The following is a 23,701-nucleotide window of genomic DNA, read 5'->3' on the forward strand; positions in this document are numbered from 1 at the left end:
ATATATATATATATATATATATATATATATATATATATTCCTCAGTAACATATCTAATATAATAATAAACAGAACGGCCTTTGGACAACAAAAACACGGCTGTTTTTTTTATCGGACTACTTTTAAAGTGAATTACCACAAACCATATTGCTAAGTGAAATTGAGTTTTTTTTTTTTTTTTTTTTTTTGGTCAGAGCTGGACCCTCTTACGAGATTAACCCTGACAGTTACTAACCCTTCTCTTCCCATAATGGAATTTCGTACATGAGGTACAGTAATGCTTCAACTTAACGGACCTCAACTTAGCTGACTTCTGTACTTAGCAGCTGCCATATTGTGATTATTTTTCCTGTGCCACTATCTTATGGCCTGTCCACACTAGCGGGCATGCCCGTCGAGCACTTGCAGCTCTATATTTTCTCTCGCTTCTGAAGCAGTTTTACCAGACAATCGCATCGCTCTAGCAACATACTCAGCCGGTCAGTATAGTGGAACTGGTTATGGGAACAGTGTTTGCCCGTCGGGCAGTGCCCGCCAGTGTGGACGGGGCTTTAGATGTGATACAATTTTGGATATATCTCTCAAACTGAATGTATAGTGAAACGTACAGGTTAGTTTAGGTTAGCAACTATGTGGAATTCCAGTTAGCTGTAAGATATCTAAAAAAATATTCAAGTTGGAGGCTATGACACAGGATCTTTGTTACCTAACAGATGTATTTACGCCGTTGATTTCTGTCGAAATATACTTTGCCCCATGAATTAAATGGCTTTAATGGATGATACCACGAACTGTACTGAAAACGAAGAACAATGAAAATTATATAGCAAGCTTCAGTATTATCGAATAAAAACACTTTTCTTTACTTCGGCAGCGGTAGAAATTCACAGAATTAGGATGAAGTTTTTCTCTCGTATCCCCATCTCTCCATTTACCAGTTCTCACATGCCTATCAATCATTGTCACTGAATTATAAAACTTACTAATTACTAATCAAGTAGAAAGAAATTCCGTGTATCTGATTGCTGAAAATTCTTAGAATAGCTAAAAGCGACAAAGTTCTAACGTCGAGTTTCTTCTCCTTCAAGGAACCTTCAAACAAAACTGCGATGTGTCATATTCTCTTGCTTTCATCAGTATCTTATCAATCATAAAAATCGTTGTGTGTGTTTTTTTAACAGAAGGGGATGTCTGATAAAAAAAAAAACCATGTGAGACAGAAATTTAAAAAAAAAAAGCATCATGGTAAGATCACGGGGGGAGGAGAGGGGAGTGGGAGGGGAGAATGAGACGATTACCAGGTGAAGACCTACAGGTGCCCCAAGACATTTATGACAACGCTAAATAATGGATTTGGATCACGTGAATTTAAACGGTTTTTTTTTTCTCTCTTTCTCTCTCTCCCTCTCTCTCTCTCTCTCTTGCGTTTCCTTAGTTATCGTTTTTCACATCCTGCTTTGTGTACCTTGACAAAGTTCTGTTTCCATTTACTTTAATTATGAGGTCAAACTTAGCTCTATAAAAACTTCGGGCTTTTTGTCAACAATTTTTTATAACTAACCTTAACCATATGGTCATTTACACGAGCTTGCAGCTGTTTGTATGTCTTCTTAGACACTCAAAGGCTTTAGATTCAACATTTTTTAACAAAACAGGTCAAAATGAACCTGAAATAAATGTTAGGCTCCCATGGCTATTTAATACATCTTTGTGGATGGAGCGATGCCAGAAATCTGAGAAAGGACTCTGAGAGCAAATGGGCGGAGTCCGAAAATAGGTCGTGGACGGAGTATGGCTATGCTGATATTTGCCGATGATACCTTATTAATTCGGAACAATGAAGAAAAAATTTAGAAATTGGTGAGAGTTTTAAAATAATTGTAAAGCGAGAATTAAATAGAATATTATAAAAGTAAATGGAAACCAGGAGGATGGAGTACTGAATGTTTACATAGAAAATAGAAAAATAGAAGTCTCATTCCTCTAGGCATAATGACTGATGATAGCATATGGGAAAATGAGAATTTACAAATTATACGAAGCAGTGAAAGAAGAAGGATATATATATATATATATATATATATATATATATATATATATATATATATATATATATATATATATATGTGTGTGTGTGTGTGTGTGTGTGTGTGTGTACGTATATCTTTTCTTTCATACATACATACGTACATATATATATATATATATATATATATATATATATATATATATATATATATTTACATATGTATGTATGTATGTATATATGTATGTATGTATGTATGTATGTATGTATGTATATAAATGTATATATGTGTAATTGAGGATGAGCCTCTTGTACGAATATTTTCTTCCTTTCCTCAGTTCGATACATACATATATATATATATATATAGTATATATATGTGTGTGTGTGTGTGTGTGTGTCTTTATGTATGTAACGTGGGTGTGCGGGCACAAATCTGCATTGCAAATATTCACCAGCAAATCTGTACTCTTAAACGGAAATTCAGATGCAGAAATGAGTGATATTAGAATTAAAATGATGAATTCACTTTCGAATTGTGCCACACAACGAAAGGCATGACCAATGGAGAAAATAGTTGAAGTATCGTTGTTTATGAAACTGATATGTGAGTGAGTGAGTAGAAAAATCTGGTTCTAAACAGGATACTTTCGCCGGGCCAAGGATAGAATTAATGAGGATCCAAAGCGAATACAGCCGAGGGTGTGTTACACATGCAGATGGATGTTTACGAGAATGTGTTGGAAGTTTTCATAACGAATTTGGGGCATGTTTGAAAACATTTATAACAAAACACACGGATTTAGTGCAAAACTAGATTATTGTGTGTGTGTCTGTATGTATGTAATGTGGGTGTGCGGGCACAAATCTGCATTGCAAATATTCACCAGCAAATCTGTACTCTTATACGTAAATTGAGAAGCAGAAATGAATGATATTAGAATTAAAATGATGAATTCACTTTCGAACAAACAATAATCGTGTTGCGTCTAGAGAGATAATAAACATGTTAAAAAAGCACAGCAGACATGTGTTCGGCTTTGTAGGATTACAGAAGAGGTACTCGTCAGAGTAAGTGCGACAGCTGTAGTGTTTGTAAATGTTATCGAGACTAGTGGAAGAGATGATGTAAAGGTGATTCAGATTGTTTTGAGAGGTATATGCCTATAAAGGGAGAGAGAATGAATACATCAGAAAAGAATGCATAAATCGAAAGTCCACAGCTGTTGGAAGAGTGAAATACCCATGGCATTTAGCAGCTCAGCTGCACAAAGACTAGATGAATGGAGTGTCATCAGCTTCCACTGCTGAGGTTGAGTCTTCTGTACAAGAGAATGGTTCGGCTGTGAGGCCGTAGAATCTTTTCACACAAGATGTAGACCTTTGATTCACAGGTTAGAGAATATATGTGCCCAAAGCACCTGTATATCGTACAAACACAGAAGTTGTGTGTGTGTTTGTGTTTGAATGTGTGTATGCATGTATGTGTGTGGGCATTGGTTATATTTATATCTATATAAGTGTGTGTGTGTGTGTATACATATGTGTGTCATATACACAAATACATTTGTCTGTGTTTGTTTGTCTGTGTGTTCGCGTGTGCTTGCGTGTGGAGAGAGTAAGAAAAAGAGCTGTACGCTTGTCATCAGCCCAGAGTACGTTCACCTGGAATACCGCGTAATGGCAACACACCCGTAAACACATCGATCTCAAAGCACAGCCGCTGCTCCCACACCACCCAGCCTTATGCACCGGCAACCAGTTCTCGTAGGCAAAATGCATCTTCGCTGTTACGTGTTTGCTGGCGAGGCAAACAAAGGACGTGTCGAGGCTCTCTAGTCCTTGGATGGGAGAATACCTGCAGAAACACTGGCCGTTTACAATATAGCGCAATTAGGAAGGAAAACAGTCATAACAGTTATACAAAATTTTCCTACGGAGAGATACACTTGTTACCTGTTAAACTGTTTACCTATCCACTTACGTACGTGCACACGTGCGCACCAACACACACAGATATATATATATATATATATATATATATATATATATATATATATATATATATATATATAACTCTATGTTTGTGTGTGTGTGTGTGTGTGTGTGTTGGTGCGCAAGTGTGCACGTGCGTAAGTGGATAAAGTAAACAGATTATTAGGTAACAAGTGTATCTGTGCACCAACACACACACAGATATATATATATATATATATATATATATATATATATATATATATATATATATATATATATATATATATATATATATATATATATATATATATATATATATATATATATATATATATATATATATATATATATATATATATATATATACAGGGTGCAACATAAGTAACGCCCTTTGTTTAAGTGGAACAAAATTAAAGCCTTTTTGATTATCCTGTATTTTTTCGAACATGAATGTATTGCCACAGGTTAATAGATTAATATAATATGTTAACAAAATTAATAAAATGCTTATTCGGTTTAATAATGTTCAATACAAATGATATTTCGGCTTTGCACCCTTGGGATGTTAAATTCACCTGATAACAATCTTGCTGTTTCAGCACCATTTTTATGTTCTGATAGTACAATTGAATTGCTTTTACTCTCTGTTCCTTTGTTAATCTCATGGTTGTATAAAATATCTGAAAAAATGAAGATTTAGCAAATTAATTAAAGAAAATAAAAATAAAGAAAATATACATTATAAGATATAAAATGAAAAAGGTCGTTACTTATGCCGCATTATTAAACCGAGTAAGCATTATATTAATTTTGTTAATATACTGTATTAATCTATTAACCTGTGGCAATACATTCATGTTCAAAAAAATAAAGGATAATCAAAAAGGCTTTAATTTTGTTCCACTTAAACAAAGGGTGTTACTTATGCCGCACCCTGTATATATATATATATATATATATATATATATATATATATATATATATATATATATATATATATATATATATATATATATATATATAAATTTGACTCACTTCAGGATCGAACCCTGGTCTCTAAAATGAAAGGCCAGGGCGCTACCTACTGACCCAAGGTCCTTTTCTTTGGACCTTAAATTGACTCATAGACCATAAAATACGTTGTAACTTAAGTACTCCAGTACCTGCAGTTTATCCTCGGCAGGCCGCCGCCTAACATACCAGCGAATTTTACCCAACCTCCCGACGCACCAGCGAGTCAATTGGTAGCATTTGTGGGAAGTTGGGCGCAATTTGCTTATAAATTAGGCCGTAGCCTGCCCCAGAAAAACCTCGGGTAAAGAAGTACTTAAGTTTCAACTTTGTTTATGACTTGTGTGAGTTACAATCAGTAATGCCCTGGCCTTTCAAAGGAGAGAATGGGTTCGATCCCAAAGTAAGTCAGAAATTTATTTCTGGGAAATACATGCTCATGTGTTGATTAGTTCCGTCATATTTACGGCGAAGGGGTATTCCGAATGGAATGCTACTAGTCGACTCTAACACCAGGGAAACAGTTGTTTGATGGAGCGATGCCCTTTTGCTCTAGTATATTTCTTGTTTGATTGTTGATACCTCACATTAGTCTTGATAAACTGTTTGGTTTTTTCACGTGATTGATGAGCTTTTTTAGGGATCAATGTTATCTTTAGAGTACTCTGTCGTAACTCTATTCTTATTCTTATGAGAGTTCAGGTATCTGGCTGAAGTGAGCTAAATTTTCGAAATCTGTGGTTAGTTGTGTAATAACCAGGTACCTGGTATGCTTCATGACAATATATATATATATATATATATATATATATATATATATATATATATATATATATATATTCTTCTTCTTCTTCTTCTTCTTTTTAACGTGCTTTTTTCCATTTTTGTATGGGGTAAGCACGATGCCTTCTTTGAAGGACTTTTGATTTGGCTTTGGGGGAGACCTGTAGTCTCGATCGGCTGCCCTGCCTGACATCGCGTAGACCCTGGTAGCGTATGTTTCATGTATCATACCGACCCAACGCCCTTTCTTCCCAGCAGCGAGAAGTTGTTGTGCGGGTAGGGCGAGAGTTCGAGACGTGTGAGATGTTTGTTATGTTTTCAGAAGGTGTTGTAACGGCTTTGTTTTGTGTGTGTATTTAGTCTGTAACACCCATTTGCTTTTTAAGCAAACCTATCCGTTGATTACATATATAATCCCGGGATGTCTACACGGATAGCAAAGTGTCTGCCTCTCTGATCAGTCGGCTGCGGATTTGAACCCGCGCCACAGACCTCTACGAAGTCCGAAGCTGCTGCTGTAACCGACTGAACAATCGAGGCTCTATATATATATATATATATATATATATATATATATATATATATATATATATATATATATATATATATACATACATATATATATATATAAATGTACATACATACACATGTGTATATATATATATGTATATATAATATACTGTATATATATATATATATATATTATAAATATACATATATAAACGTATATATATTTGTGTTCTTCACCTAAAATTTTAATAAGATAGTGTTATGAAGTGATAGTTATATTGCTCAATTTAAAGAGAGAGAGAGAGAGAGATAGAGAGAGAGAGAACTCAGGCATAGTTCCAATATTCCGGCGCATCGTTTTATTGTTTTTAACTTTCAACAATCTTCCATCTTGCGATTGCTTTCCATCTCTTTTGATACCGCGTGCCCTCTCTGCAATCTCGTCAGATGCAAACACTCAAACAATGAGGGGAGAAAAAGTGATACAAAGAGGAGACATGATCTGTACAGAATGACCTCTCTGTCTCTCTCTTTCTCTCCCTCTCTCTGCCTTCTTTTGCCTAAGCAATATAATACTCATTTCATAACACTATCTTCTACAAGTTTTGCAACTAGGCTATATTAGATTACAGAACCCAATTATTTCCTGCACTCAGGATGATATAAATTACATTACAGAGAGAGAGAGAGAGAGAGAGAGAGAGAGAGAGAGAGAGAGAGAGAGAGAGAGAGAGAGAGACGCGTATTGAAGGACATATCTATCTCTCCTGTTAGTGATATTTTCCATTGGAGAGGGAGCGAGAGAATGGGACACAGACAGACTAACACGTAGATTATGTATCTTCTTCTATCAAAGGCTTATCTGCTTGTCTTCACAAATTAAAGTTCTTCATTGGAAGGGTGGGTAGAGCTTTGGGTTAGCATGCTGTTGGCCCAGCGTTCGACTCTCCGAGCGGCCAATGAAGAATTAGAGGAATTTATTTCTGGTGATGGAAATTCATTTCTCGTCATAATGTGGTACGGATTCCACAATAAGCTGTAGGTCCCGTTGCTAGGTAACCAGTTGGTTCTTAGCCACGTATAATAAATGTAATCCTTCAGGCCAGCCCTAGGAGAGCTGTTATAACCGGCTCAGTGGTCTGGTTAAACTAAGATATACTTAACTCCACAAATTAAATGTTGATTTTACACTGTAATGTACCGTACTCGCAAACGTTTTCAGAGGGGTTTTAGAATAACGCCGTGGTCATTTGTCGGAATTTGTTTTGAGAAAGATTGTAACACTAATGAAAAGCCGAGCTTGCGCTTTCCTCATGGTTCATCCAAGTAACTGAATAAAAAGGTCTGAAATGTCGGGTTCTAATGCTTGCATACACAAACAGAGATAACAGATCCAGAGAAAAAATGCCTGCACCTATGCACGTCTGCCTAATTATTGTCACAACTATTATTCTTTTCCCCTTTACCAGTACATCTACAATTATTGTTTAACTACGGTCCTTTCTCGTGAAATTGTTAGAAAAGATAAAATTATAGTACTAATACAGTTCGTCACTTGAATTAAGATTCTTTGTTGTAAACCGTCAGAAGTTTACGAAAGAAATACCATGGCAAATTTTAATCTCAAAATGTAAATTGCCTATATTTACTGGCGCGCGCGCGCACGTGTGTGTGTATGTGTGTGTATGTAGAAGTGGTTCTTTGTTAAGGCAATTCTAGACTCATTTTGACCACCGAACGAGTGACGGCAAATGAACTTGACAACAAGCTAACAATATATGTCAAGTAACAAATGACCGAATTAATCCAATCAATAACAAGCTATGCATGGATAGTCCATTTCGAACCTCCGCCCCCATTCTCTCCCCTCCCCCCGAAAAAGTGGAGATATAACGCCATTCTGTAAACTATTTCTCAAAATCCTGCAACGAAAATAAGATCATCACGGGCAAAAAAGTGATGAAATCAAAAAAAGGGTGGTAAAGTCCGGCCACGAGAGACAGATATGGAGGTCAGGGGATGCAATTTGAAGACATGTAAGAATGTATCCACTCAGAAGAAGAGATACGCACTGGCACTTCTTCAAGCAATACAATCTGACGACATGTAAGAATGCATCCACTCAGAAGCGCACGATCATATAAACGCAACGCTTCTTTATGGGTAACAATTTTTCTTTTTACTTCTTTGTCGTCGAGAACAATACGGTGAACTCATCCCAACTGTTGTTGTTGCTGCTGCGAAGACTAGAGTAATGTTCAACAAAAGTCTGGGCCGAGTCAGTGTTGGGTGGTATTGGAATCAGGCGCTCTTGCATAATTTTCACATCATCAGCGGTGGCTCGTCCAAACTGAAGCTCATTCAATATGCATATTATAGTGGCACTCGCTTTCTAAACTGATTGAGAGAAGACTCCTACTTCTACTTATCGCTTTCATTATAATTTATCAGGTTGCGGAGTAAAGCCCTTTGTATCCTCTGACCTCCATATCTGTCTCTTGTGGCTGGGCTTCGCTACCCCTTTTGTGATTTCATCACTTTTTTGCCCGTGATTTCAGTCCTTTTTTTTTTTGCAGTGGCAACGCCCTAGATCGAGAAAAATGTGGTAACAAAGGAATGGGGGTTATAATTCGCCAAACAGTTTTCTTAGACCTATGTGGCTTCTCCGTGATTATGGTCACCTCAGCTCGTTTACTGTATAATTATACAATTTATATAATATATATATATATATATATATATATATATATATATATATATATATATATATCTGTGTGTGTGAAAACGTTCTGATTATTGAGGCTCTTCATTTAGGTAGGTCAACGATCCTGAAAACCAAAACCGCGTAGGTTAATTCAACGAGTGTGATAGTCTTTCATTAAGATAACTGACGGTAAGTCAGCCAGCTTCTAACACCATTTGCTACTTACACACATTAAATAAATGGCGTCTCTTCTACTGTTGTGAGCAGTCCATACCTGAGCATCAGGAAATTTGAATTTTGGCGGCTAATTTGAATGGCATACTGTAACTTTAAAATTTCATTATTTCAAAAAACAAACCCCTCCAGAATACGAGCTTACAGGAAAACTAAGTATCACGACTGTATCTTTTACCTTTACTACTCCACAGATATGTTAGGTCCTTCACCCACCCACCCCCTACCACAGCCCATGAACGCCAAAAAATCGAGATCTGGGTCTCAGAACGGATGAACGGATTTCGATGAAATTTGGCACGATTAGAGACCTTAGTGGGAAACCTCTAAAGCCAAAGTTTCATCCCGATCAGTTGAATATTTCCAAAGTTAAAAAGGCCCAATTCGGGGTTTTGTGTACTCTGGGTGGCTGGACTTCACTAACTGCCAACTACCATGGCGGTTGATAATAGATTGCTTGACTGCGTCCTTTTTACAATGAACCAAAGAGAACATAAAAATAAATGAGAGGGGAAATTTTGTGTCTTTCCCTTCACACTGACATAAGGCGCCATAGACGAGTCTTATGATATGCTTACGAACTTTTTTAAAATCATTTGTTAAGCACTGCAGGAACTGAGAGAGAGCGAGAAGCAACAAGACAGTCGATTCGAAAGCTTTTCCTCGAAATTACATGAAAATAGTTGCATTTTATATTTGGTACTAATACTAAATGTAGTGAAGAGAAGAAGGAGGAATTCAGAGGGAAATTAGAAGGATATATAGAAAGAGTTCCAAGAACTGACCTAGTAGTGTTATCTGGGGACATGAATGCCCATGTAGGTGAGAGTTCTGATGGCTTTGGAGGATCAGATAGAGGAAGAGGTTTTGAAAGAAGAAACCAGGAAAGTGACAGATTGTTGGAATTAGCAGAAGCTATGAATCTCGTAGCCCTGAATACACAGTTTGAGAAAAGGAGAAGTCATCTGGTAACATGCAAAAGTGAACAAGATGTTCTGGTTAGGAAAGAAGACAAGAAAACCATTATGGATTGTAAGGCTATTCCAAATAAATCTGTTGTAGCTCAACATAAACTGGTAGTGGCAGATTTTGTTGAAAGCAATAAGGAAAAGAAAAGCCCCAGCCAGGAACAGGAGGATCAAAACTTGGAAGCTGAAGGGGGAGAAGGCAAGAGAGTTCAGAAGGAAAGTGGAAAGAGCCAGAGAAGAGAGATATGTGAGTGGAATGTCAGAATCGCCTGAAGAGATATGGGATGATATGAACTAATAAAAGATAAAAAAAAAAAGAGAGATTGTGGTTCCAGCAGCAGCAGAGGTGTGGGAGGACAAGTGGTAAGCCAGAAGAGGGTAGGAAGAAGACAATAATTATCAAACAAGAGAGGAGTATAGACGGACAAAGAGGGAAACAAAGAAAATGGTAGCGACTGCAAAGGGACAAGCCAAGAGAGAGTGTTATGAGATGATGGGAACACCAGAGGGAGCAAAGATAATCTACAGAATTGCAGAAGCGAGAAGAAAAAACAGGCAGGATGTAGAGAGGTAGGAATTATTAAAGATAAAAATGGAAATATCTTTATTGAGGAAGAAGAGGTCAAGGGAGGATGGAAAGAATATTTTTCACAACTATTAAACACTGAGAATGAGTGTGCAGAACTGGAAAATGTTCCTCCAGTAGAAGGACCAATAGCAAACATCAGAGAGAGTGAAGTCGAGAATGCTATAAAGAGGGGAAAATTAAATAAACTGCAAGAAAGTCAGAGGTAAGAACAGAAATGATTAAAGTATTGAGAAATCTAGGCAAAGAGTGGATGCACTCACTGTTGGAAAAGGTCTGGGATGTAGAGGAAATACCAAGGGACTGGAATGATAGTTGGATGATAAAGATGTATAAACAAAGAGGAGACTTGTTAAACTGTGGGAACTACAGAGGAATAAAGCTTTTGGAGCATATATTCTAAATACTAGGAAGAATAGTAGAAGGAAGGTTGAGAGAGTTGATAGGTATTGGTGTTTGAGAAAGAGAGGGGCACCAGAGAAGTTGGTAAGGTTAGTGAAGATGATGTATGTTATTTGTACTTGATATTTTATTTTTCTTGTTAATAATTTTTTTTCTGTATAGGCCATGTACTTGCAAGAACAGAGATTACTGTTTACTTTGTATATTTTGTATTATGTCACGTTGTGGACAAATTTGTACTAATTATTGTATACTTTTGTCAATAAAATAACTAACTAACTAACTATGAGAGGGCAAGAACAACCGTACAGACAAAATATGGGGAGACTGAGGCATTCCCTGTGGGGGGTTGGCCTCCATCATGGATCAGAATTAAGAAACAACGAAGGACTGTGGGAACTGATGTTTGCTGATGATTTAGTCATTATAGCAGACACAGAAGAAGAACTGCAAGAAAGGTTTTTAGCATGGAAAGGACCATTAGAAAAGAAAGGATTGAAAGTAAACATTGGAAAGACAGAGCTAATGATTAGTAGTAGAGAAGGACATGAAGCAGTAAACATTCAAGTGGAAGATGGCACAGTACTAAAATAGAACAATGAGTTTAACTGCTTGGGATCAATAATAACAGAGGCGGGAGGTACTGAGAAAGCAGTGAGACAGAGAGTGAAAGAAGCGTGGCGAAAATGGAGAGAAGTAACTGGAGTTGTTTTAGACAAGAAAATGCCATTAAGGCTCAAAATGAAGATTTATAAGACAGTTATCAGGCCCGTACTATTATATGGAGCAGAAACTTAGGCACTTAAGAGGAAAGAGGAGGGACTGTTGGAAAGAACCGAGATGAGGATGGTGAGATGGATTGCTGGAATATCACTACTGGAAAGGAGGGAGAGTCAAGATATAAGAAGAATGTGTGGCATATGTGATGTAAAGAAGGCTAGAGAAGCTCGTCTGACATACTATGGCCATGTAATAAGAAGAGAGGAGGTGGAACCAATCAAGAGCGCTAAGAACATGCCAGTGATGGGGAGGAGGAGTGTGGGATGTAAGTGGATCAGATGGATGGATGTGGTGAGGAGGGATATGGGTGAGGAGGGATATGGGTGCGGTGGAATATGGGTGAGGAGGGATATGGGTGAGGTGGGATATGGGTGAGGAGGGATATGGATGAGGAGGGATATGGGTGAGGAGGGATATGGGTGAGGAGGGATATGGATGAGGAGGGATATGAGTGAGGAGGGATATGGGTGAGGTGGGACTGGGGGAAGAAGATGCTAGGAATAGAAATAGGTGGAGAAAGTTGACTCTAGCGGTCGACCCTGCTGTACAGTGGGATTAATGGGGTCGAAAAAAGAAGAAGAATGTTTTATCGATATATGTATACATGTGCATGTATAAATACAACCATCACCTTGAAACATCCGTAATGCTTTTGGAAACAATATCATTACATACACCAATACGTCTAAGATATTTCATTCTATAAACTTCCATATTTATAAAAGCAGTCTTCGGCTTTCTTTATGTCAAAGCCCCACTTTCCCCTGTTTCCTATTGTTTCCAGGAGGCCACGGGTAAATAAGGCATAACAATTCTAGAAAGTGACTTTCCAGGGGTCTTTGTCAGAGCTTAAAATGGTAGTACGCTTTCTAGATGGCGTACAAAAGACTTCTCAAAATAGACCCTGAGAGTTTCTACTTCAAGCTAAATTGGGGGATAACATTCATTTTCCTGTTATGTGGCCACGAAAACCGCTCCGTACACCTCAAAAAACACATTATAACCCAACTTTCTTTCACTGATTTCAGCCTTATTAGTGCTATAGCGACACGTGTTATAAGGACATACTCATTCCGTTATATACATACACATACATATATATATACAAACACAGACACTCACACACACACACACACACACACACACACACATATATATATATATATATATATATATATATATATATATATATATATATATATATATATATATATATATATATATAATGTACACCAAATCTAGTTTCTTTTCCTGCAAACATGTTTTAATTAGCAAACCCTTGGACAAAAAGTAATGTTTACGGACTTAATGCATGTATTCATAAGACATTCACTCACACACAAGCACACAGGTGAAATAAATAAATATATATATATATATATATATATATATATATATATATATATGTACGTATATATGAATGAATTTTATCACATCACAGACGACGAACTTATTATCAACTAAAAAATTCCCCTTCGGGTAACATATAAGAAAATGTATTATTTCCGAGGTAGAGCGAATTGGATAGTAAACGACATTTGTAGCTTAATGCTTATATATATATATATATATATATATATATATATATATATATATATATATATATATATATATATATATATATGTATGAGTAAATATAAAATTTATGGATATTATAAAATGATTCAGATCCTAGATAAATAAAAGGGTTTAGACGTCTCGTGACTTGATTCTTTCTTTCCAAATTGCATCATCAGTATCGACTGCACACTGGGGATGCATTGGGAATTCCACCCAGTCATGACCCTTTTTGGTTTCCCGCAGCTCGACTCAGGATTTACGATCTACCTGAAGGTGCATTACCTCTTTGATATTTTATGCACTGTAGGAGCCTCAGATTTGGACACTGCTGAGAGAGAGAGAGAGAGAGAGAGAGAGAGAGAGAGAGAGAGAGAGAGAGAGAGAGAGAGAGAGAGCATAACATCTGAAATCAGGGCTTAGAGCAATGCATGCCAAATGTTCCACAAGAGAAGTTTTTCAAAATATCCCTATGCCCATTTCAGATGAGTAATCTATTCATAGCAAACAATCGCTCTGCCACAGAGTAAATATGATCCATTCAGTTTACAAGAAATAGAAAGCATAAAAAATCTATGAAACATAAAATACACGCTAACTGGCTTTTCGATTCCTGCACAATGGTTTTTATAACGAGCCAAGAGTGGAAATACTTTTGACAATCGTCTAATTCCAGACCGTATCAAATAAAGCTAACATTACAACACGGAGGAAAATCTTGCTTCGATCATTTTCCTTGCTTTCTCAGGAACTGTCAGAGAATCCATTTGTAAACCTTTCATTTCGTGTAAAAGAGTGACTCTCATCACTCTTAAAACCAAAAAAATTCGGTCACAGGGAAAATGAATGTAATCACACTTCAACTAAAAGCAAACTGATTGATACGTAATTCTACCGCCCACTATGCTGACCCGATTCTTTCAATTATCGTATAAAACTTATAATTAACATCACAGTCATACATTTAATACCTCTCCATGCCAATTCTAAGGATCGATTTTTATGTCAAACAGCATTCAGTCCGTTTGAATCTCTCTCTCTCTCTCTCTCTCTCTCTCTCTCTCTCTCTCTCTCTCTCTCTCTCTCTCTCTCTCTCTCTCTCTCTCTCACACATCAGCTTCCATTTCAACTTTAGGTCGCAATTACTTGTCATTCATAGTATGAATGCACCTAAGTAGAGGTTTACTCTGGATTCTTTTCACACGGCAAAACAGCAAGAATGTGACGTCAAGTGGCTGTTGCCGTTAGTGTTATTCTATAGACAAATCTGGATACCATTACAAATACGAAGTCAGCACTGCACTGTAATATTATATCAACATTTTGGGTACAAAATGGGATAAAATTGCATCGATAAAGAAATTGTTATTAATCTTATGTCAACAACACGCAATTCCAACATCCATTTCTTGATTGGTAACATTTTGATATATAAAATAAAAAGTACCGAATCTTCATACTATGACGTTTGTATATAAGTATTTTATGATTGGACGCATACGACCACATAGAGAACAAGCATTTGCTTTCGCCTCTTTAACATTAATACTGAAGTTTTCACACAATATAGTATTTGATTTCTCTTTGCTTTCCACATTAATCAGAATTCAAAGGCACATCCGCTGATTTTTCGATAAACTTTCGTTATTCACGCCGGGCAAAAAATGAATAAGATAAAAATAGCGACGACGAAACCCTACAGTAGCGATATTCGCACGCGATCGTCTTTGTGCGTTATTCCTAGTCGACGGCTTGAAATAATAAACAAAGAAAACGAGGGAATGATGCAGAAACTGATAACGCACATGAAAGGATAAACAATAAGAAAGAGGATGAAAAGAGAATAGGACGGAAAAATGAGTAATGAAAAAATGCCGTGAAGGAGAGGAGGAAAGAGAAGTGCAAATATTAATAATGGAGACGAAACACAAAGAATACAAATGAGTGATGAACGAGGAATTTCAGCAGAATGAGGGAGCAGATGGGATTTGGAATTACACTTTGTTCTCTCGCTTTGCGCCATGTGAGTGGATTCGTGCGTGCAGAGAGAGAGAGAGAGAGAGAGAGAGAGAGAGAGAGAGAGAGAGAGAGAGAGAGATGAATACGATATATAACAATTGCTTTATAGGCTAAGAGAATTTAAAGATTTATTCAGAGAGAGAGAGAGAGAGAGAGAGAGAGAGAGAGAGAGAGAGAGAATACGATATATAACAATTGCTTTAGAAGCTAAGAGAATTTAATGAATTATTCAGAGAGAGAGAGAGAGAGAGAGAGAGAAGAATACGATATATAACAATTGCTTTATAGGCTAAGCGAATTTAAAGATTTATTCAGAGAGAGAGAGAGAGAGAGAGAGAGAGAGAGAGAGAGAGAGAGAATACGATATATGCTTTATAGGCTAAGAAAATTTACAAGAATTACTCAGAGAGAGAGAGAGAGAGAGAGAGAGAGAAAATACGATATATAACAACTGCTTTATAGGCTAAGAAAATTTAAAGAATTATTCAGAGAGAGAGAGAGAGAGAGAGAGAGAGAGAGAGAGAGAGAGAGAGAGAGAGAGAGAGAGAGAAGAATACGATATATAACAATTCCTTTATAGGCTAAGAGAATTTAAAGATTTATTCAGAGAGAGAGAGAGAGAGAAGAATACGATATATAACAACTGCTTTATAGGCTAAGAGAATTTAAAGAATTATTCAGAGAGAAAGAGAGAGAGAGAAAGAGAGAATAATACGATATATAACAATTGCTTTATAGGCTAAGAGAATTTAAAGATTTATTCAGAGAGAGAGAGAAGAATACGATATATAACAACTGCTTTATAGGCTAAGAGAATTTAAAGAATTATTCGGAGAGAGAGAGAGAGAGAGAGAGAGAGAGAGAGAGAGAGAGAGAGAGAGAGAGAGAGAGAGAGAGAAGAATACGATATATAACAATTGCTTTATAGGCTAAGAGAATTTAAAGATTTATTCAGAGAGAGAGGGAGAGAGAGAGAGAGAAGAATACGATATATAACAATTGCTTTACAGACTAAGAGAATTTAAAGATTTATTGAGAGAGAGAGAGAGAGAGAGAGAGAGAGAGAGAGAGAGAGAGAGAGAGAGAGAGAGAGAAGAATACGATATATAACAATCGCTTTATAGGCTATGAGAATTTAAAAGAATTATTCAGAGAGAGAGAGAGAGAGAGAGAGAAGAATACGATATATAAATATTGCTTTATAGGCTAAGAGAATTTAAAGAATTATTCAGAGAGAGAGAGAGAGAGAGAGAGAGAGAGAGAGAGAGAGAGAGAGAGAGAGAGAGAGAGAGAGAGAGAAGAATACGATATATAAAAATTGCTTTATAGGCTAAGAGAATTTAAAGAATTATTCAGAGAGAGAGAGAGAGAGAGAGAGAGAGAGAGAAGAATACGATATATAACAATTGCTTTATAGGCTAAGAGAATTTAAAGATTTATTCAGAGAGAGAGAGAGAGAGAGAGAGAGAGAGAGAGAGAGAGAAGAATACGATATATAACAATTGCTTTACAGACTAAGAGAATTTAAAGATTTATTGAGAGAGAGAGAGAGAGAGAGAGAGAGAGAGAGAGAGAGAGAGAGAGAGAGAGAGAGAGAATGAAGAATACGATATATAACAATCCTTTATAGGCTAAGAGAATTTAAAAGAATTATTCAGAGAGAGAGAGAGAGAGAGAGAGAGAGAGAGAGAGAGAGAGAGAGAGAGAGAAGAATACGATATATAAAAAATTGCTTTATAGGCTAAGAGAATTTACAGAGAATTACTCAGAGAGAGAGAGAGAGAGAGAGAGAGAGAGAGAGAGAGAGAGAGAGAGAGAGGAAAGTGCACTTACTTTCAAGAAATAGTTTTAGATCCTAACTGCGTATAGAGAAGAAAGGTCTGGAAAGATCGCGAGTACGCAAGCTTCGCAGCAAGAGGCCATGTTTGCATGCTTGTGCAGGGATCTCGGATAAGAAACAGACATGCAATCTGCTGTCTGCATTTTCTCGTCTCCTTTGATCATGAACGGGAAACAGCAATCACCAGCATTCGCCAGTACACAAGGGTTCCCCTGGGATGACATCCATTTCCCGTTATGCTGAAAAACAGGCTCGCTTCCACATAAACCTCTCTCTCTCTCTCTCTCTCTCTCTCTCTCTCTCTCTCTCTCTCTCTCTCTCTCTCTCTCTCTTAGCAGACATACGCAACTCAAATATATCACCATTTTTGTTTCTTATAGGCTACTTCCTCTTCTCTGTCAGCCATCTCTCCATAATCTTCATTTCATTTGGTTTTTTTATGACTATCTCCCCTTTTATTCTATTTCAATTTCTTTTTTTCACTTTTATATCATTACTTATTCAACTATCCTATTTGTTTTCTTAAGAAAAATGACTTTTTTTTGGTGAACCAGAACGCTTTATTAAAATAAAAACAAAAGATGCTAGCAAGGAATCATCTGTTAATCCCAATTCTTGTCTGCAATAAAAAAGAAAAGAGTATTTAAGTAGAGAACTTATTATCCACCACGCATATTCGGCAACAGGATCGCGAGTGGCGTGAGCGTCGGCGGTTATACTCCCTGGCTGTACTAACTGATGGCTGATTCGCAGGAAAACCTTACAGAGTTGTAGAATTGAATATGACCGGTGGAGAAAAAGGAATGACGATCACATGAGGAGAAGAGAGTTTCAAAAGTAATGACAAAAGCCCAGGAACAAATTAGGTGAGAGTTGGTTATGAGAGCCAAAAGAATTCCCCAGTGGAACGGCTGTGCTGTTTTGACAGCTGGATAATATCTTTTGTGCGTTGCGATAGGCATATTCAGCATGGGTGTGGCCAAGCAAAAAGCTTGTGACGAAAATAAAAGTTTATCAATAATTGGAATATGTCGTTACAGTGTAAGGTCAGAATAAGAATAGAACAGTTCTCTTGTTTAGAAGTGAAACGTAGGCTATTTTTACGGCGAAAGCAAAGAAGGTAGAAGACGTATAGATATACTCGTAGATATGCGGAGAGTTTTGTTTCACGGAGAGTCACAAATGTACATTAATTTCAGAACTAACGGAAGCAGAAGAAAATACAGAAACTACTGGGAGAGAGTAACTTCAGTTTCTCGGTATCTGAAGAGGGAGGGTTTGAGAACCCAGGAAAAACCCAGAAAAAATCGAGGAAGGAGGACGAGAGGTAGAATTAAGTCTATGGTCAACGTCCCGGGAGACACGACCCCCATCAAGCAGAAGTTAAACATTCTGCACTTCTTACAGTCATCTACACAAGAAAGACAATCTTTCTAGCAACCTATCTTAATTTCGCCTTTAAAGTATGTGATTTTTACTTATCTAAATCATCCTACAGAATAACACTATGATTTTCTAAAAGTGGTCATATAGATTTTATATGAGAGAAACTAACGCCCAAAACACGTGGGAAATAGAAAATGGGAAGGAGTCAATATTGATAAAGCTTAATTCAGCCATCAATATTCCAAATCCTATTCCAAACAGTTCATCACAGCCGGCAAAGGACTCGTGTTAGACTCTACATAGTCTAGTGCAGTTCTGTTGGTGTTATTCTTTAAAACTAAGCCAGTTATACAATAGCAAAAATAAGACAAATATGTCCATGATGTCTATGGAATATGCTATTATTCAAGACTACAAAACTTAAGGATAAAATATAATTTGAGTTGCTGCTCAAAATTTGCCTAGATACTGGTGTGGCACCGTCTGTATCCAAACAATGCTCACGAATTAATGAATACATAATCAGTAACAAATACTATGTTTAAATAGTCCTTCACTTGTTGTTGAGTCATATCCATTCATTTTTCTTAGAACCTGCAGCAAGTTATCAGTGTTTGGGTATTTTCCAATTTATTACCCATGAATTTCTCTGTTCTGTGTTAGGAAAAATCAAGATTGTCCCTGGAAAACCAGAGACAAGAAGTGATTTCAAATTCAATCATCACTGGCAAAGAAATAACGATCACCAAACCGTGCAAGCCAAGGATTACCCGTGTTTACGTAGTAAATGTGGGATTCTGTGACCTGACGGGTGCTACGAGATTGCCTGAGAGCAGATGGCACTATCTTCGAGCTCAGTGGATGAGTGGCCGAAATAGTACCGATGGAAAAAGGAACGAAGACGCCACGATAGGGATGAGAGAAATAGAACTCATAAAAGGCATAGGAGCGTGGTCTGCGATCAAACGAATGAATGGCCTTTGATTCGATTCTTTCTGGAAAGGAAACAGAAGACAGAGCATCCCAAATATGAAGCGTTATCAAAGTAGTCAACTTCATACAACTTCAATATCTAGAGAACAGAATTAACAACTTCAAAATAGATGCTTATCTTTTTTGTTTTTAATCTTTTAGAGGCAGATTTTGCAATTAGAACTATGCCTTCTCCCCGAGACGAATTTGAGGAACCTAACCTGCCAAAACTTTGATAAAACTGAAACGCTCAATGAAACTTTCATTAAGAGAACTGAAAGTTGAATGAGAAATAAAACTGAATGATGACCTGTCACTGAATTGAATTAGATATAGAATTTAGACCAAAGGCCAGGCACTAGGACCTGTGAGGTCATTCAGCGCTTAAACGGAAATTGACAGTAAAAGGTTTGAAAGGTGTAACAGGAGGAAAACCTCGTAGTTGCACTATGACTCAAATGTTATAAGTGGCTAGAAAGTAAGATAGAAAAAAGAGAATATGAAAGGAGGTACATTCAAAACGAATGGGTTTCAGCTAGGGGCCGAAGGCACGCTGCAAAGAACCTTAAGTAATGCCTACGTGGAGCCTGACACTGCGAGTTGGAGACATTAAAGTGGACTGAGATACGAGATCCCCTTTCGGATGTACTTACAATATCGGATCTACAGATGAATCAAGACCAATTCTAGACTGCGTGCGGTGAAATGGATGAAGAAACACAGTAAGATGAAACATCAGAAAAAGCATAAATACAAAAAGAGTTAGAGTGAAGAAGGTCATCGATAAAATGGGCGAAAAGAACAGGTAAGAAAACATCCCTGAGGAACACCACTATAAATCTGAAATTTGGAAGAGAGCATAATTATGCTTCCTTGTGAAGTACTGGATAGAATGCGATTAAACAAAATGCTAGGAATAAGTCTGTAGAGAGTAATGTCACAAACAGAATGTCTCAAAAGACACTTAAGCCAGGCTCTGTTAAATTCCTTAGATTATTACAAGCGACTAATCTCTCTCTCTCTCTCTCTCTCTCTCTCTCTCTCTCTCTCTCTCTCTCTCTCTCTTATATACTGAAAATTTCCTTATGTTACCTTCATGATAGCTTTCCGAAGCCTGAAAAAAGAAATATTTTAATAGTTGTACACTGCTTGTTTGGGTACAGGCATAATTTTCCGGTAAGTCACAAGTGCTTTGATAATCCTTTTGAAACAGATGACGGTGAAATTATGCAGCCAAACACCGTAGGGTTTACATAACTTCAAACCCCGCATTTTAAGTTTGGATTATACAGAATAGCTTAAACTTTAGATACGCACCGTATAGTTTGCAGATATCGTACCAAGTTACTTTTTTTTTTTTAAGAAAAGCAGTGCAGAATACCTCTAAACAACATAAAGAATTCTCTCACGAATAACTTTCATTTGATTATTACTTTAAAAAGAGGGCAGTACACAGTGAAACTTCACTTCATAAAAGACTGAATGGATGGAATCTCTTGGGAATTTGTCGACATCTACCTGTCCATTTTTTTTTTTTTTTCTTTACGAAAACTTAGAGTCTCAGGCATGTCAGTTCCTGTTATCATAAATACTGAGTGTCAGTAACATAACAACAGTTAATAGTACATCTCCCACTTGGAATTTATGACGCCAAACGAACTTGGGGAAATGCAACCCTATTGATATACTTCGTAATCTCACTGTTACGTTATGTTTCTATGTTCTTAAAGACAAGTGACTCATGAATAAATCTGTGATGTAACAGTACGCTGAAAGACAAAATCAGATGGTGTTATTGCGAAGACGCCTCTGATGAGGATAGAAAGCAACACACACACACACACACACACACACACACACACACACACACACACATATATATATATATATATATATATATATATATATATATATATATATATATATATATATATATATATATATATATATATATAATATATTTATATATATATATATATATATATATATATGCATATATATATTATATATATATTTATGTGTATATATTGTATATATATATATATATATATATATATATATATATATATATATATACTGCTGTGTGTGTCTGTGTGTTTGTGCATAATAAATGGGAAGCTTGTTGTTTCTAGCAACAAGCTTCGGAGACTACTTAACATTCTCCGTTATCGGGCAATCTATATGAATATTTATTTCGCATTTAAAATTTATGTACGAGGAGAATGTTGTTTAAAAATTAAATGATAGAATGATTTAATGATATACTGAATAAATAGCAAGACCCTAGTATTGACAAATGTCGCAAAATGATGGTCGTGATAAATCTTCCACCATGTTCAACGATACAAAACCTGAATTGCCGTTTCGATTTTTCTGGGTACATTGCACAACAGCAATGGCACTTGTATGTATAAATAAGAGATGACTGCAATGCGTTCCCTGACTTAAAAATTACTCGATGTAGTATTTGGTAGTAGTATGTTTTTTTGTTAAATTGTAATTTTTTGAGACAAATTTTTCTTGCCAATAAATGCAACGGGAAAATACATAACCGTTCAGTTGTAACCTGCAGTTGATGGTCCTGACTAATGCCTTCTTACCCAGGGTCACATGGCCGAACGAATGTCCTGATGACTTCATCACTTTAGTGCACAGGAGGTGGTACAATCTTATCGTGAAGCCTTAATTTTTAGAACTACAAACAAAATTTTCATATTCGCAGACGCGACGGCATTTGTTTTGCTTGGAAATTTTGGGAAAATAGACACTGCTTTCCTTGTATATTAAGCATTTATAATGCCTTAGTTTTTGTGCTTCAGTTCATAAAAATATAATTTGTGCTGGAGTAACCCTCGAAATGTCATCATTTATACCTGTTCGATTCAAAAGCGATTACTCACTAATTTAACCTCAAGGGAATTTGTGCTGTACATGGGAAGGCAGCTGCTTAAATTATTATCATTTAAAGGTCTACAACTGCAAACGTTACACAAACAGTTTTGTATTTTACAATTGCACATTTTCCTGGCAATAAAAATTTCAGTGTCAACAATTACTTCACAAAGCTACTAAGGTCAATCAGCGCTGAAACGGAAACTGACAGTAAAAAAAGTCTGAAAACCTCGCATTTGCACTATTATATCAATTGTTAGGACAGTGGAAAGTAAGATGGAAAAAAGAATATCAACAGAGTCAGAGTAAAAGGAATGAAAGGGGTTGCAGCTAGGGGCTGAACGATCGCTGTACAGAACCTTTAAGTAATGCCTACAGTGTACAGCATGAGGTACACTGAATGCAAGCCCCCCCCCTCTAGGGGGGCCCGACTCTCTTGTTTGCAATATACTGTACATGCTTATTATATATAATACATACATACATACATACATACATACATATATATATACTGAGGGTCCTAGAAGTTTAAATATATATATATATATATATATATATATATATATATATATATATATATATATATATATATATATATATATATATATATATATATATATATATATATATATATATATATATATATATATATATATATATATACATAAGCCATACACACTGAGGGTCCTCGAACTTCTAAGACCCCCTTCAAACTGTAAAGTTTCTTGGTAAAAACACCTTAACCAGCAATTGCTCCGAGGGCCACCCATGAAGAATCTTGTTTACAAGAATGGCAAAAGTATAAGCTCTTTTTGAAGCCAGAACCATTAGCTCTTTATTTTCAGGAGCAGAAAGGCATTGTTTTTTTTATTTATATATGAAGACGTCATGTGAGTAACGACAATCCGGGATTTACTATCTCTACCACTGCACAGAAACAGTTTTATTTGAACGGGATGTGGGTACTGAGGATGGTAGGGCTTCCCATTTACTAAAGGGCGTAAGAATCATGTTATCATTTTGAATTATTGTTTTTTCCGGTATGCTGGTTTAC

The 23,701-nt window shown here is 36.4% G+C and overlaps 2 protein-coding genes across 2 annotated transcripts in view; one reads left to right on the top strand and one right to left on the bottom strand.

Annotated features, from left to right (window-relative positions):
• Window positions 1–23,701, bottom strand: part of LOC136843109 (uncharacterized) — a 453,879-nt gene that overhangs the window by 389,253 nt on the left and 40,925 nt on the right. The gene's annotated exons all lie outside the window — the stretch shown is intronic.
• Window positions 10,052–10,486, top strand: LOC136843466 (uncharacterized). Its single transcript, XM_067112002.1, has one exon. The coding sequence runs from the start codon at window positions 10,052–10,054 to the stop codon at window positions 10,484–10,486; it is 435 nt and encodes a 144-aa protein (XP_066968103.1).

This window comes from Macrobrachium rosenbergii, chromosome 11 (assembly GCF_040412425.1).
Source record: "Macrobrachium rosenbergii isolate ZJJX-2024 chromosome 11, ASM4041242v1, whole genome shotgun sequence".
In the NCBI taxonomy this organism is placed as follows: Eukaryota; Metazoa; Arthropoda; class Malacostraca; order Decapoda; family Palaemonidae; genus Macrobrachium; species Macrobrachium rosenbergii.

Coding starts and splice junctions, on each gene's coding strand:
- LOC136843466 (XM_067112002.1), top strand. CDS start 10,052: ATGAATGCCCATGTAGGTGAGAGTTCTGATGGCTTTGGAGGATCAGAT.